This window comes from Megalops cyprinoides, chromosome 14, assembly GCF_013368585.1.
Source record: "Megalops cyprinoides isolate fMegCyp1 chromosome 14, fMegCyp1.pri, whole genome shotgun sequence".
Taxonomy (NCBI): domain Eukaryota; kingdom Metazoa; phylum Chordata; class Actinopteri; order Elopiformes; family Megalopidae; genus Megalops; species Megalops cyprinoides.
The window spans coordinates 27114403-27132260 of record NC_050596.1 but is presented as its reverse complement, the minus strand read 5'-3'; the positions used below and the strand labels follow the sequence as shown (position 1 = coordinate 27132260).

The 17858-nt window shown below is 40.6% G+C and overlaps 1 protein-coding gene across 1 annotated transcript in view; it reads left to right on the top strand.

Annotated features, from left to right (window-relative positions):
• The window catches only part of LOC118788736 (nck-associated protein 5-like), a 103564-nt gene that overhangs the window by 20408 nt on the left and 65298 nt on the right, over positions 1-17858 (top strand). Inside the window, exon 3 of the mRNA XM_036544771.1 lies at positions 8902-9035. Within this exon, the coding sequence (XP_036400664.1) occupies positions 8902-9035 (134 nt within the window). The remainder of the gene's footprint in view (positions 1-8901; positions 9036-17858) is intronic.

Sequence of the window (17858 nt, the reverse complement as noted above, 5' to 3'; positions counted from 1 at the left end):
TTTGTTTCATGTTGAAATTATGGTATGTACTGTACATGTGTTGTCATTAGTAAATTTGTCATTTACCCATGGGAAAAGAAGAACATTTATGAACTCTGAAATAAATACTAAGAAATACAACAAAATGGCCGTTGTCTGAGTTGGGAGACCGTGCAGTATAAACCAGTCTTGACATCCTGAGATTTATACCCTCTTCAAGAGTGGGGGTCGTTTAAATAAAGAAGGGCTTTCTGCGGTCAGGCTGTCTGCTTCACATGAGTGATACTGCTGTTCAGTGGTAAGTTGTTTGGACCACACAATGAGGTAAAAACCATGGTAACCAGGAGACAACCATGGTAACCAGGAAACACTGGTTTGAATGTGCATAAATGAAGGAAGATTCTTTGGCTGTACTGCTTTCTGTGATTATTTATTTATGTAGACACCTATATAAAGGTGTCAAACTCGGTTACCCCTAGAGGGTCAACTGTGTGCTTATTTTTGTACCAGCCAAATCCACCAGCCTTGTTTGTGATTTATTTTACCGTATTCCTTCAGACATTATGATGTCAACCACACTGACAATCTAATTATACTGAGATTTAAAAATAAATTATCTATGTAAAATGTAGAAGTCTACATAGACTGTGATGGTGCAGGGTACTTATTACAACCATTTGAACCTTTAGACCTGCAAACTTGACATAACTAGACAAACATGCCAACAATTTCACAAATTCTTCAGTCTGTACACATTCCACAAAGAGGCTATCTTCATTCTCTGTATTTAATCTTTTAGGGCATATGCGTGCTGGAGAAATTTATAGCTTGGATGTTTTGCAGAAATGTATGGGAATGTCAAATCAATGACTTAAATGCCAGAAATGGCTCTTTGGGGTAGGATTCCCCATGAAACACTTCAACATTACCACTAGGTGGCAGTGATTGACTTGTTTGTAAAAGCTTCTATTGTAAACCCAACTTCCCTCAATGCAGTTGAGTACTTTCTCTGTATATATGTTTCCTGCACTCCGGACAGCACATCAGAAAAAGGAAAACTTGATTGCCGAGACATTTTGTCATAAGGTATAAATATGTTTTGACAGTAAAACCAATGCCCATGTAATGATGATGTTATGATATAATTATTCATGATGATCAAAGTAATTGTTTTTATGTTTGAGAGAGCAAGAAATTTGAAATGAAATTTCCCCTTTTTCTGCTTGAGTCAACTTTTTCCACACTTCATTCAATTAACACATTTACACTTTCACTTAAAAAAAGGTTCTTTAACAGCTGAAAAAACTCAAAGTTTTGTCACACTTATTACAAATTGCATATTAAGCTTATGATTAGCAACACAGAGCAATCAAACCCCAGAGGGCTATCATCTTTAAAGGCATGGTCAAAAAAATCACAGATGACAGGATGACTCCACCATTGTGAGGTTTTGTTGGGTACTCCTTGAAGTGGTGACTGGGAAAAATTTTGATGCTTCTGTGTGCCTTGATTGTTTGCATCTGAAACATGTGCATATTTACCTGAAGTCCAGTGATTTTTTCACATTCACCTGAAGTCCAGTGGAAGTGAGGGATATCACAGTACCACTGACATGGTTGAACATGTCTACAATACAGTTGCTCTCTCTTCAAGACCTTGACGTAAAGTATTGGAAGTGCTTGACTATGCCTGATTGCAGTTGTGAATATACATAGCTTTAATGGAGATGACATTTCTGTTTGTTTGTGCCTTTGGGAATTAGAGTTTGTAGTTATTGGATATAGGGCTCTTTAGTATTTCAGTGATTAAGGCATTCACCTTGAGCTAAAGCTGAGCTCTGTGGAGGGTTTTGATCCCAACAAGTTCAGCAACTGACAAGGCCTGGGACCCCAGAGTGACAGAACAAATATAATTCGTCCTGCTGGGGATGGGGGTGGGTATGGGCAGGGGTGGCCATTCATCACGTTCCTGCGAGTTGCCCAGGTGACATCAGCAGAGTAGCTCCTGTCCGCCAATGAGGGTCCCACTCCATTCGTCTTACCTTGGTACCCCTGTTACTGTGAGATGAGCATAGTTTTCGACTGGTGATTCTACAATAGGGTTACATAAACAGGATAAAAAACATTACAAAATGCTGGATGATAGAGTTTTCCATTTAAATGTATGTATGTGTGATTGCTGAACACACATAAATTAACTGTAATCTGTATAGGTGAAAATTGTACAGAATCAGGCATCTTGCAACAGGGAAGGTTCGCCTCACAGTACCTACTGGTAATCGAATATTTATTGTTCATCAGTTATTGAGAGTGAGTGATATTTGTCTTTTATAACCTTAATGAAAAATTTAAGGCAGCTGTTTGGGTAATCTCTCATTTGTCAGTAAGTTTTAGAATCATTCCTCTGAATTCATCCATGTAAATGAAGTCATTGCAAATGAAATCATTGCAAGTTGACAAATAGCGGGTGGCCTTTTCCTTTCTTGTTTGGTGAAACCCAGAGAGGAGTGCAGGGATTGCGTGGGTCAGATAGCAGTAAAAACAATGCACATTCATATCAATTTAAAGCGCCATGAAATGTGATTGTTATGCAGGGGAGCACCATTATCATCGCAGAACAAACTTCTCTTTCTAATTAACATTCGAATATGGTGGAAAGAGGCTGTAGGGCCTATCTCTTTCAGCACTGTAGCCCACGTACGCCTTGCATGTCTCAGGAAAACTGCCCAAGGACTGCGGTCTATCCGAGCGGAGTTGAATTGGGCGAGACTGGTAAAAAGAGACAGACTGGCTGGGGGAGTTATGACTTTCAGCTGGGAGTACTTTGTGTTCTTATGCTGGTGTCAAATGAATATTTAGACTCACCCACTTATCAAAAAGCGCAGGTCTTTTTTTTGTGTGAATATGCATAATTTGGATGCTGCCAACTCGCAAGTCACTACCAATTGTTCTACTAATGCATTTCCCTGATTTTGTTTAAACATCTTTTAAAATCCAAATGTCAAAATGTAAAAATGTTGTCTTGACCTTCTCTGTGGTCTTGCATGAACACAACTTTCCAGCATGTCTCAGCCAAGCCCTGCAAATGCTGTAAGTGGCTCCCTATAAGCAAGCAAATAATACATAGGTATGGCAAAATAATACATAGGTAATTACATTGTATCTAATCTGGGGCTTCTATGCAAATTTCTTTGCTGAACGTTATAACATTTCTCATCTACTGTGACAAGAGATAATATCACAAGATCTTCTTTACATTCCTTCAGTATGGATGCTTTTTGGTATCAGTAGGGAGTAGCACTGTGGGAAAGTAGTTGGTGGGGGGGGGGGGTTGAGTTTTAGACTGAAAGTTACAAGTTCAGATCTCAGCTGGACTGAGCAAGGACTACTCCATTTGAATTTCTTCAATAACGAGCCATCTGTATAAAGATATGATGCTTGAGATGTCTGCTATGTAAGTCTTCCCTTTCATGGCATAGTTCATTTATACATGTTAGCCACATATGAGGTACTGTCAAGCATCAGTATCCAAGTCCAAGTGCTGTTTTGATGCATGTCTGTGTATTTAGGCTGTTTGTCTACCAATGTTCCATTTGAGGATCAAGAAAGAAATCAATTTTTAATAAGGCTATCTTCTAAGTGTATAAATGTAATGTACTGTGACAAACGATTTCTGAAGACAACCTGCATTGTACAGTTCCTGCAAGCTGCGTTAATGGAGAAAACTTGATTTATCCTCCACTTGTTTTCAGATGAGCAGATATTTTATACCAGCCCTAATATCCTCATCCTTTTGGCATCAGTATATGCCTGTTTATTTGCTTTGGGCCTGTGAAACTCTAGCAGTGATGCTTATCAAATATAGCTTCTGTAGTCCAGTTCTCCCACAGCCTGCCCAGGTCTCGCTTGTCTGCTTAAGAAAATGTGATTTGATCCTTTTGCATTTGCACTGCTTTCTTTTGGGCTTTTCAAACGCAATTAAAGTGCGGAATTCTAACCAAGGGGTTATTCAGTCTTCCATTTTTGCACTAACAAGCAAGAAATTTAAGCAATTGTTATTTTTATTTCATTTATTGTTTTTTTTTGTGAAGTTTTGTGGCCATGGCAATTAGGGAAAATATTTTGTAAGTATTTAAAAAAAAAGTCATATTTGTTCAATTTTGCTACTCAGCGTTCAGATCAAAGACTCATAGCGGCATAGCATTGAATTTCATTTTGCAGTTTCCCGTTAACCGCTGTACAGATGCTGATAGTTCTGAAAGTGCTGATGCAGCAGCATGGTGGGATGGGTCCATAACAGATGGTGGTGAATTAACTTCTGAAAGCACTCTCACTGTAATCAAATTTAAACAATTGTTAGTTTTTTTTTTTTTTTTAACATAAAGAGCTTAGTGGTCACTTAAATTAATGAAAACAAAAAAGGGGAAGCCTGTTGTGTGAAGTAGAAAACAATGGGACAACCTGGCTATTACAAACTTAAAGTTATGCACAAAAATGCACTGGGGTTATATTCAACCTTCTTGAAGACCACAAAGTAATGATCACAATGGAAAGAAAAAAGAGGTAACTTCAGGACAAAAGTGGTTCCAAATTGTGACTATATGCTGTGCCTTTTTATACTTTTATAATTTTATTATTATTACCACAGGCATTCTATAGCCCACCAATAAACCATAAATTGAAAAAACTGAGATTAAGATGGCAACAAATTTCCACCTGGAGTTCAAACATCTGTACAACCCCTCCCCAACAGGTTCAGACTCCAAACATGCTACATATGTACACATAGATATAAACAAGATGTACACAAATACTGTAAGTATAATTATCTTTGTGCATGTTGATTGTTCAGGGGCATTAATTCACTGCCATTGACTTAAATTTAAAGCATTAGAGTCTGTCTTTGATCAATGATTGATTAGCATCAGTCATTTTATGTGGACATGATTAGTAATGCTCCTTGGTAAGGCTATACCATATTGTAATCTTGTATAATCTCCATGTTTTTCATACTCTGGAAATCAGTTTCATGTCTGAAATTATTCACGTCTCATGGCTATAGAACAAATGCATGGACAAACTGTATATGTGGCCTTTGGGAAAATCCCATTTTGTAATTAAATAGCAATAAAATAATCTCTTATCTCTCCACTCTAGTTTTCATGTGGTAATTAGAACCAGGCAATTGCTGAAAGATTATTTTTCTTTACCATGTAAGTAATTACTTGCTTTGCCTCTTAAGTTATCGCACAGCCTTTTTGCACATCTAGTCTTTGGGGAGAAATGTTCATGTATGTGTCACACATCTCTCCTTTTATTAAAAAACAATAAGCTAAAGGTTTGGCCAGACCCTACTTTCAAAACAGAAAAAAAGCTCACCACGTCCAAAGTTCAGTCAAAGCTTTTGTCACAAATAACCAAGATTAAAGTAAACGTAGCCAATTTATCTTGATTAGAAACTTTGATTAGTGGAGTGTTTTAGCAAACGTAGGGGACATAATTTACCAACATTCAAGTACAATGGCTCTAATGTTTCAGCACCTCATGCATGAGGGTGAAGAACTTTTTAGTGGAAAAGCACAAAGAAATCAGCCAATGAAAAAGAGACCCTGAGCGTGCGTGTGCAGCGTGAGGCTGTATGTTCCCTCTGTGAAAACACACGTCTGTAAGATGTGTTCTTAGTGCACAGGCTCTTTTCACTGTGTGCTATTGAACTCTTGAACTGTGAAAATGACTTACCATTATCTTTAAAGGGCATCCAGGGATCGGCATGGAAGAAAATATCTGTAGGTTACCGCGCAATTACTTGTTGTGTCTGTCTAATTGGACATTAAAATGAAAGTTTTCTGTGGGAAAAAAAAATGTCAAGGTGACTCAGAAATTCTTAGTATAATCAAACCGATTTCATAAGATGTGTCAAGATCACATCTGCCAACTCCTGTGCAAAATACCAGAGGCTTATACAGGACTGAAGTTCGTCTTTGCAGCGAAGATCCGGCTATCTCTAGGATATCACACTGTGTCATTATGTATTTTTGAATTTTTATTTTTATGAAAAAGTTACAACAATTTCAAATGTTTTCTCAATGCAAAGGCCTGGATTCATTCATATCACAGTGTGGCTTATCCGTAGTTGATTTAAGCTCAGGTTGGTATTCATCTGAGCATTAATAAGCACTATTCTCCATCAACTCTGAAAGGTGCGGTCCAGGGACGTTTCTAGCTATTGAAAAGATCCTGGGCTAAGTCAAGTTTGCCTGGGGCTTGTCTTTGTTTTTTTGAAGGGAGATTGGCATCGGTAGGTTGGGGAGGTTATATACCTTTATAATCAATAAATATTATCACACCTTCAGACGCTGCAAGTCAAGTTCTGCTCTGTTACACAGTCTGTCTGTTGTTTTACTTTAAACACCTCCTTTTTCAGGGCGAAAATATTTGGAGCCAGGCTTAAAATATTCAGGGCTATAGCCCCAAATGATCAGACTTAACAATATCACTGGTGTGGTCCATGCAATGGAAAAGAGTGACCAAGAGAGCAGAACTGTCAAATGTTTAAAACACAAAAAACAATTAATCTTAGTAGCAGAATTAAACAAGTAGTCATATGCAGCATCAATATTATCACTTTCATTAGCAAGTACTTTACACTTACATTTTCCATTTTGTCTCTTAGCAGATGCTCTTATCCAGAGTGATGTACATGATAAGTATGTTTAAAAATACATTTATATTGCTGACTTCAAGGAGGTGCCCTTATCTGATGTACAAGATGAGTGCACATAACATTACATTTACACTGGTGACATCCGCTAGATGCTCTTTTCAAGAGCGATTTCAGATGTCAAGCGCAGGAACAAGAACCGGTGTCAGACACACAAGTACACTAATGCACACTTGGCCCAACATATATAAAATATAACACAAATATAACACAATATACCTGGTAACATTATATGATTCCAGTACAATACCAACGGGGGCTCCCTCGATTAATGTTAGTGTAATGCTATGATAGTTGTCACATGATCATGTAGTGATATGCTATTATCAGAAACCATCAATGTATGTCAGTTCCCTGTGTCTGTGTTTCTACTGTATTAAGATGACAAGACAAAGGGCTCCCAAGTGATAAACGTGCTCATCCCAAGCACAAGATGAGCCCTGTGGTCTGGGCTCAACACTGGTCAACAGTGACCAGGAGACCATAGCCATAGTTCAGTCTGCCACGGTATGTAGGGATGGATAGATTGACCAGGGTTCTGTCATCTCTCCAGTGTGGCGCCCTCTAATGGCTCCAGAGGTGACTGCAGAGCACTTTGTAAAGACAACATCAGCGGAGATGCACCTAGCCTCCAATTGGCGCCTGGACCCCTGTGGTGCCCTGGGAGGATTTTAGTGTGAAAAATAGCTGCTTTCAAGCAGGGAACACAATCACATACTTTCCTGCATTGAATGTGTGCACTTGAGGGCTGCACAGTGGTCTAGCACAGTGTCTCTCGGTCCTGGTCTTACGGACAAATAGCGCATTCTGGTTTTCGTTCGTGCCGAGCTTGCCGCTAATTAAATTTGATTGAACTGTTAAGTGAATGCTGATCTTTTTTGACATGTGTATATTTAATCAGGTACAAATTCTTTTCAGATGAATGCTGGTGCAGCTGTGCTTCTGCTTATAACAATATGAGGTTATTTATTGAACAAATTTTGTCAATATTGAACAAATGTGAGGCAGCTGTTGTTCCGTTAATTGCTGTGCTTTATCAAATGTCGTTGTAACTTGTATATTCACCAATCAGTTACTCTTAATAAACCTGCATGCCTTTCTGGGTTATTATTAAAGGAGCTGAAATGAATGTAAATAATTTGCAGAAGTGCCTTTTACTTGGTTCCTTCTGTTGGAAACAAGGTCAAACACATTTCCAATAACCCATATCTGTTACAAAGCACTAACAGTCGATATTTGTGAAGTGATGCCAAATCCAGATCGGTATTCGGTCAGCAGCTCAATCGGATCTAATTGAGAGCTCAGCCACAGGGAGCGTCAGCCTGCGTTGTGTGCCCTCAGGCTCCAGGGCCGGGCAATGCTGGCAGAGAGGGTCGTTAGTGGCTGAGTCCAGACATATGATTGGACCAAGAGTTACTGGATGCACTAGATGTATCGTCTCTGTATGTCATTGTTCCCAGAGACGTGTGCAGTTGCACACACCACAGTACACCACTATTTCACCCAACTCACCTTTCAGTGCCTTTGTTGGCAGTCTCTCAAAAGTCTCAAAAATCTCTCAAAAATCTGCTCAATCAGTTTTATATGGGAGAGAATCACTGTGTGGTTTGTGGAGAAATTAACAAGCATTGTCTATTAGGTTGCCTGTTCAGTTTAGAATTTAAATAATGGTCAGCCTTTGCGAATGCTCTTTCAAACAGGAGTGATGGTGATTTTTGACTGGCTACTTCAACGTGGAGAATGGAGTGATGCAAAATGTTTGAGAAGTATTTGCTTTCTCACAAAGGTTTACCAAAACATTTCTTTGTAAGCACTGACTGTGGCACCATGGCAGTGACCATGGTGGATGAAAATTAATTCATTAAGTATGCTCACCCACAGAAAGGTTTTCCATCACAGAGTGAAGGTTTGCACTCAGATGAAGAGAACCCCAGTTAGACTTCTTCATTATGCCATAATGTTTGTGAATGTGCTCTGCCTCCTTGAACCAGAAAAAAAATGTGTACTTGTTAGAAAATATTTTATAACAAATCTGATAGGAACTACTTTAGCCTTTGTTGCAGTTATTTGGAAGTCGCTCTGGGTAAGAGCGTCTGCTAAATGCCGTAATGTAATGTGTGTAATGTTCTCTCGTAATGTGAGACCTTGGCAGTGAGGAGCAGAGAAGCCTCCTTTGATGCGGTATGCTCCTTTCCTCCTCAGTGGGAGAAGCTGATGCGTGAGCTGGAGGAAGAGAGAGGCCTGAGACTGGACAGCAAGAAGCGTCTGCGGGAGGTGACGGAGGAGTCAGAGCTTAGCCCCGTGCAGATGGTGTCCCTGCAGCAGCACTTCTCCAGGTACGCTGCCCACCGCCGGGTACCCTTCCACCCTCAACCCTAAACCCTCTTTACCGCCTGTACCCCTCCACCCTTCCACTCTCCACCCCATTGCCTGCACACTTCCACCCTCCATCCTCCACCCTCTTCCCACTACCTGCACCTCTCCACCCTCCATCCTCCACCCTCTTCCCACTACCTGCACCCTTCCACCCTCCATCCTCCACCCTCTTCCCACTAGCTGCACCTCTCCACCCTCCATCCTCCGTCCTCTCTCTGTGCCCTTCCACCCTCCATCCTCCACCCTCTTCTCACTACCTCCACCTCTCCACCCTCCATACTCTTCCCTCTCCCTATGCCCTACCACTCTCCACCCCAATGCTTGCACCCTTCCACCCTCCACCCTCCACTCTGTGTCTGCTGCTTCTGTTCCTCTAAACCCCCAGAGTGCCACGCGACCCCTGGACCTGGAAGTGAGGGGATCACTGCAACTGCAACTTGGAATTTTCTTATTTGAGGAAACATATTTATATATTTTCCAGTTATTTAGTGTATTATAACAATGTATATAAGAGTATCAAGAACTGTTGGTTTTTCTTAAGTAGAATTCAGGATTTTAAGTCATGATGTGTGTCTAAATTTTTTTTTTTTTTTTTTTTTTTTGGTGTGAGGTCTTCTCACAGCTCCGAATAGTAGGAATAGTAAGAATGAAGTTAGCTGAAATAAGAACACAACACTGTATGAAAGAAAGCGTTAATCACCAGGCGATGTCTCAGCTATGCGCAGATGGCGTCTGGTTGTCAAGGTTTGCCGGGGACCGCAGAGGGTTGAATGACTAATGGCCAGGGCAGTTACTGCTTTGCACTTCACAACCTCACTTTCAGAGGAACCAGAATGTGAGAGCACATGTTTTCCAAAGCCTTACAGTAACAGAAGGTGCATTGCCAGTACACATAAGCATGTACTGTGGCTTGCTGGGTCCAGCGCTCCCCTAACAGCTCCGTTTGATCGTTAATGGAAAACCCTTAAAGTTACCCGCAAAGCGCTGTAGGCGGTAGCGCCATTCACAGTGTCACACGTGGGTGGTTCCCAAAACATTTTATTCTGAGACCTCGAAAATGACAGGAGGCCTCAGATTGACGCAGAACACGCTTGCACAGTGCAAACAGCATAAAAGGACATTCTTGTAATTCTCTGTGCCAAAGTGTCTCAGGTACTTCATGTTCTTCAAAGAAAAAAAAAAAACAATCTTTCAAGGGATGGAAATTTAGATGAAAGGAACCTGTATCATACTGGCTTGAGTTTTAAAACTGAGTGATTTGTAAGTATAATTTGTGATTTTGTAATTTGGGTTACACCTCTTAAGATGTAAGTATGCCTGTATAGCATTACCTTGTCCATTTGTTTCCAGGGTGACTTGCAATTTACATATCATCCATTTTAGCCCTGAATGTTTTCTGCAGAAATTCAAGCAGGGGTAGGAATCAAGCCTACAGCATTGTGGGAGCAAGACAAGTTCCTTGAACGCTTCACCTCATTGTTGCCGTTGCTTTTGTATGAACTTTTCTTCCTGTTAACAAAACATTGAGCAATCCATGTTGTAATGAGTGGCTCTACTGCAGTATAATTCTTTTTTTTTTTACATTACAATCACTCCAATGCCAAGGTGGTGTTTGTCCTTCTGGAATCTTCCTCGACCAGGAAGAATTCAACACAATACATTTCACGCGTGCCTTGCAAATTTATACCTTCCCTATATTTCATGTGCGATAGGAACGCGGTTCTTAAATAAAAGCCTCGTCAGCTTTTTGAGTGCCAGAAATGATTCTCACTCCGAGGACAGAGCTCAGGCCTCTGTGCTCGGTGAGGCGTGACATTAAGTAGGACGATTTGGAAATCAGCTTAGAAGTAAGTTCATCACCGCTCTGCAGCTGGGTTCAAATTAAAATACAGTCTTCACGTACGGTGACTCCTGAGAAGCATTTACAAATCTCTGAGCGACTCACGATTTTTGAAGACTATGCAACGAATACTGATGTGCCTCAGTTGAACTTTGTGAATGTCTTTGAGGACAGACTGGTCATTTGACATGTTATATAATGTATGTGAAACTTCACCTTGATGACTTAGAACACTGCATTAAAAGTACTCCTGAACCTCCTGCTGTCTTGGCAATGGCGTAACTTGAAGGCATGTTTGAGCAGCTTCTGTAACTATATGGAAAGAGCATTGTAATATATGAGTTTTTAATGCTACTCTGGCATTAAGCCAGAAAATTACAACAATGCTGATCAAAGAATACAGAAGGTTGTTCTCTGAAAATATTTAAATGAGGAGAAGTGTCTGTTTGAATTTCGCAACCATTTCTCAGTAGTAAAGACCATCTACTTGTGGACACTGGGAAAGTGGAACACTTCGCTCAGAATGATTATCAAACGCTTAACCAGTTCTTCCCAGAACTTGAAATTAATTTCAAACTCAGTGAGATATTTTAAAAGGTAGTGAGTGGTGTCAAAAACCCCATTAATTCAGACATCTATTCTGAGTTAAGATGGGGTAGAAATAAACAAGCAGCAAACTGTTCCAGGTACCACTGTTGTCATTTCTGTTTTCCAGTTGGTGCATTTTAATACACTATGGTCTATGAAAGGATGCCATTTCACTCTGCTTTGCTGCTACTTCATTGTATAATCTTACAGTATATACTTCTTATGATATAATTAACCGTAAAGAAGGAACAATTTTGGATACTGGTGTAGGCGTACTCAAAATAATATTCAAAAAAGAGAGAAAAAAGAGGGCCATTAAAAGTAGCCTAATCATGGATTGTTTTAATGAGTCTCAGGTCGCGTGTCCTCTTTCACATTGAAATTAAATCAAAATGTCATTTGCTATCAATTTCCCACTTTTCTAATACCCACCACTGTAGTTTAATGAAACACAGAACAGTGAGATGTGGGCGAGATGTGAAATATTTTACTTGGTGTTTCTCTAGTGGAACATTGATTTCACTCTGTACAGTGGGAGCTCCTGCTTGGTTGAAGAAATTTGGATTTGAAAGCATACCTCTCAGATTTCATTCAGAGATTTTCAAAGGTTTCATCTTGAGTAGAAGTGCTTTTTCGTTCAGTAAGGCACTTAATTTATCTTGCTTTAGTGAACATCCGGCTGTAGAAATGGATACAACGTCCGCAAAATCTAATCTATGTTGCTCTGGGTAAGGGCTTCCACCGAGTAAATAAATAGCCTACTTATGTAATTGGCACACACACACACACACACACACACACAAAAATACTTTCAATGTCCAAAAAATGTTAAGTTGTGTTCTCTATAAGATAAGTACTTATTCTGTATAAGTTGATAGAAAGACTTGTAAAAATGGATTTGGTGTTAGAGCTTCAGATCTCAAAATGAAGCCAAGTTACTCTAAATGACACTATTCCAAAGCAAACCTACCCAATGTTTGCTAAACTCTTGTCTAACTTGATCCTGTTGGTATGTATCAAGCTGACTTGCTTGCAATGTCATTGTACTCAAATTCAGTTTGTTTAAATGAGGTTATTTGTTACAAAAGTAAATGCTTGTAATGAGTAAAACCTTTGGGTCATTGTAGGCACATCTGTATTACACCCAAAAAAAACCCTAACTCTGTATAGGTATAGGTGTAGGGTATGCTCCGTCAACCCCTAATTCTGAACTTCAGGAAGCAGCCATGCATAATGCTGTAAAGAGTTCTATTAAAGGGCATCCATTGTCACATGGTACACATTAAGAGTACAAGTGGCTCATTACCATAACTGATAACTGATAAAGCTACACTCTGTCAGCTTTCCTGTGTCGTAGCCTCGATCCTCCAGCAGCCTCCCTCTGATTTAACCCCTCAGCCCTGCCATAACGTGCCTCCAGGGCGTCGTGGCAATCTGTTGCTTCACCGGCGCGTGACGCCTTAACGCGTCCCAGTCCAACACTAACTGCGACGGCGAGGCAGCCCCGAACCTGCGCGCGGCGCAGAGTTACGAGCGCCTGGCGTCCTTCATCGCGGAGCAACTGAGGCGGAGGAGACGGCGTTAAGGGGGAAGCGGTGCTTATGTGCGATTAGGGCCCGCAGCTCCACTTGTGACAGATGCCCCGGCCTGCCAGCGCCGGTGTTATTATACGGGCCAATCTGCATACGCGAGATTGCTTTGAATGAATGTGTTTCTCCACGTTTGGGTGCTCCTTGACATTGCATTAAGTTGTGAAGGTGCCGTCTGACAGACGGGTAGCCAGGATCCCAGTAATTTCTAGAGATTAAGGTCATACTCATACCGGAATGTCTGTGATCCAGCCATTAAATTGGTTGCAAATGTCAGACCAGTCTCCTTATTTTATTGTGGCCATATCTAGCTGCGCATCTGACCTTTCAGTACAGAAAGCTGACTGAACACAACGTGAATATGATCTGATGATTCCTTAAACCACATCAATGCGTGTCTTTGTATTTAGCATGTATTTGTAAACCTTTACACATTAAAAATTGCATGATCTATATTGGTTTACGCCATGCAAATTTGTAATAATTTTGTGCCAGGTACGAAAAACGTATTTATTGTACTTCAGATAAAAAATTTGTGTCTAACATTTTCACTGACAGCTGTGACTCAGCCAAAACCCAGCCCCAATACAGTGAACCCTCTGTTACATGAATCATGTTATGGAAAACTTACGCTCTGTGGTACAGAAAAACACCTTACTCAGACAATCACAAGCACGCACAGGATAATGTACAGCCAAGTTCTATGTTGCGAAATCTGTTAATTACAGAGAGGCATCACAGTTATGTCTTCTTTCCTGTTTTAATAATCTCATATTGACACAAAGTAGCAACCACTTTGTTAAAAGTATTTCCCTTAAAACATTATTGTAATATCAACAGTGTTAGTTGACAGTTGTTTCTAAAAGTAAGACAGTAATTGGCAATATTATAGTTTGTAATTATGCACAAATGTACTTAATCAGTCAATTAAATCTCCTTAATTTAGCACTCAATTAAAGAGCTGTCAGAAAGTGCATTAAAGAGAAACAATGCAGTAATAATAAACAATGAGATGGATTGGCAAAGAGAAGTGATTATACAGCGCCAAAGCAGAGATCACATAAAATTTTAAATAGTTAGACATATTTAATAAGATTTGCTTTTGAGAAGACAAAAATTGTCTGTAGCATAAAGTAGCTGGGTGTGAGGACAAAATAGGATAATTATCTCTTTTTTTTATTGTGACGGTGATTGCCCCAGTGCGCCCTCAGTGTGGATCTGAACCGTCAGCATGTCGTCTCGTGTTGCCTGTCCAGACCGTGCATAGCATTGCACCTGCCCAGGCAGCGGATTAATGTGTTTACGCAGGGGTCAGCAATCTGTGCAAGCCATCGCAGGAGCAGATGGAGCGCCCATGCGGTCACTTTGATTAAGAGCTCATGGACCAGTGCAAAACCTTGTCACCGTGCTGTCGACACGATCACCTCATGGTCCAGCTGAACTTCTGCCCCACCTCTTCCACCCCTGTCAAATTCATCTGTTAGGCCAGGCGTGGTGGATCCATGTTTTATTTGGTGGCATTTTATGTTGTGCCTTTCAGTCTCTCTAAAATCTGTTCATATGTCCCGCAACCCCAGACAGTTAATTCATAATCTTCCTCTCTAAGTTTTAAGTTAGCGTAGGCACGGTATGCAGTTTTTCAAGCACTTCAGGTGAATGCTGGATCTAATTGGCCAAGCAGACTCCTGTTGTGCAGAGTAACTCTGACATTGGCGGGGAAGTGTACTTCTGCACAAATACTGATAGGCAGACATTGAGTGAGAGGTCATGCCTTGATGAAAAAAAAAAATGCTCCTTGATTTCACTCAGCAAGGGAGAAATTTTGCCCCACAGAGATGTGGCAAAAATAATATCTAAGTAAAAATGCAATTTTCTTAATTAGCATAAATCAGCTACAGCTATGGAGTGAGGTGAGTATAAATATAGCTGATTGACTTGCTTAATTCTCTTAAAGTCAAAGCCACGTTTGATTTTATAAAGCTAAACAGGCATCACCCATGATAAAGACCTTTACAGTGTCACAAAATAAATAAATGGCATTTGTTGAGTTGAAGACATTGGTTTTGACTTCTGCACTCTGTATGTAAACTCTCATTAGACTACAGGAGTCTGTTTGTGCACTCTCTGTCAAGAGATGTTCTTCCTTCAGGTAAAGTATTGACTATTTATTTTTCAAACTAACTGGTGCAAGGACTGGTAGTAGTGAACTTGAGGATCGTGCTTGGACCACTATAGAACTGCAAACACATCAAGTGTTTTTTTGTGTTCTGTCTCCACATGGTCTTTTATGGAGTGCATACACAGACACCCACAGACATGAGCACAACTCCCCCCACCCCCCCCAGGAAAGCTGAGGAAGTCCCTCGAGGGTCACGTGACCTCCTCCCGGCTCAGGGCAGCTCCTGGGACTCAGCCACGTCTGTCACTAAACTCTAGGATTAGTAAGTCTCTCTCCAGAGCAGGATATAGGTCAGTTGCTGGGAAGTCCGGATGGGGACATACAGTGACGGAGGAATCCCACACTGCCCTGCACACAGTGTGTGGTGTTGTGTGTTTAGAGCCAAGGTACTGACGGAGGGAGAGAGGGAGAAGAAAGGAAGAGAGTGCAAGTCTTGCAAGTCTCGGAATTAATTGCTGGCAGGGTGTGAGGGATAGTTATGAGCCAGGTGGCTGGTCTGAGTTGCAGTAGCGCTGTGTTTTTAGTAGCAATGACAGGCCCATGGGAAACATTCACTGGGATTCAGGAAGCAGGGCCACACTAGACCAGGGGCCCAGAGGTCAGCCAGAATGTCCCAAGAGTCCGCAGGAAACAGGGGCCATCCAGGGGCTATCTTTGGAGGCTTCCACTTCATGGTGAAGATGAGAGAAGCCGTATGCAGGTACTCACTGATCTCTCCACTCCCTTTCCCTGTGCTGGATCCCACTTCAGTGCACCCCCCGCACCCACTCCCATATTAGCACTATAGAAAACTGAATTTGGACAAGCAAGCTTAAGTGCATGTATTCTTACAGTAATCACTGTAAAGGTGGAAAGGGTGAAATACACCTCGTGTATTATTCTGTTGAGCACAGTATTACCTTTGCAATGAAATGCATTTTGTTATCATTTTGGGAATTTGCTGTGCAGATTATGATGGGTATAACAATGATGGTGATGGTGGAAGATGATGATAACAACAATTACGATGATACTCGGTCTCTCATTACCATTGCAATGGACGTAGTTAACAGAGTGAAACGTTGCATCAAAGTTTTATCCGGTCTGCTTTTTCTGTGTACTGTGAAGCTGTAGCAGAGCACAAATTAATTTTCTCAGCTCTCAAAAAGGTCCAAAACATAACAGCAGGCTTTTGATCATTTGGAATTTACAAGGGATTTGTTGGTACAGAAAACACCAGAGCACCCCCCATTCCAGTAATCGTTTCAGTCATTAATACACTGCGTTGCACTTCCATGGTGCCGGCCAGCGTTAATGGTCTGAGAGTGAGCCCTGTGTTTCGGCTCTGTTTTAAAGATCAATGCCCCCATCTATGACCAGATGCCCTCCGTTCCTGATGTCCAAAACAATTTAATTAGGAGAGATCAGAGCAGCTTCCCGGGGAAGCAGCAGTGGAGTTCATTTAGCTGGTGGAAGTCAAGCCAAAGAAAAGACGTGCTGCCTTGCACCTTCACATCTGGTGTCTTTTTGTAAAGAAATGTGGCTCATTTAGTGCCCTTTGAAGACACCCTACTGTTAAAGTGATCTGTTAGCAGACACCCCCACAGGTCCGTAGTTGGAGCTCCAAACATGTGTATGCAATGTAACTAACAAATGCTTCTGTTCCCTTCAGCTGTTGGGATGAGAATAAGGTATCAAAGTAATTCATTTAATTTTGTACACTTTTGTAATGCTTTTTGACTTCTTAATTCTTACTTCTTAATTTTGTAATCAAGAGTACGAGTCTGACACTGAAACTGATGAAAGCATTTAAACATTAAACAAATTTAAACACTAACAAATTAAATTGAGTAATTTATTTACTAATCTGCATTGTGGTGCTAAACTTCTTTCATGATATTCCTTAAAGGACTGCTAATACTTTATTTTATAGCATTACACATTTAGTGCCAATGGTATGTATATACCATTAGAATGTTTAGTTACCCTTTTCTGTAAATGGGAACGGCTTGCTCGTAGCATATCTTTGTATTCACCTTACTATCCGTTGCTTTCCGTTTACATGCAGTTGTGAATTTGGTTAAATATGGGCTGAAAATTAGTAAGACAATAGGATAAGTGATGTCAGCCCAGAATGATGCACTTATCAATACCTGGGTGTAAACCTGGTCTGGTGCTGCAGTGATGTTGGGTGCATTTGTCAGCTTGGTTGTGCACTGTGACTCCATATTTTAGAACCTCTCCAAAAGGCTGAGTGTGCAGGGTTATTTTTTGTAGGACTAGAATTTTTTATTAATGACTTTTGGTGACAGACCAGAAGGTAGAGTTTTCTTGCAGATTTACTATGTTTTCTTTCTTTTTAAAGGGAACATTATGATGGAACTTACCTAAAGCTGGGGAGACCACAATCCCTATGGGCTTGAAGCAGTACATATTTGTGCGAACCAAGCACAGAAGATATATACTTACATTATTTTTAAAATGAGTCTTCTGTGTGAGTGCTTACATTGCAGCTCTGAATCTTTGGGCAGCTATTATAGTGTGCACTATGCATTTCCAAATGGTCATTATGAGACCTGATGCATGCTGTTTGGATTAACAAACATGC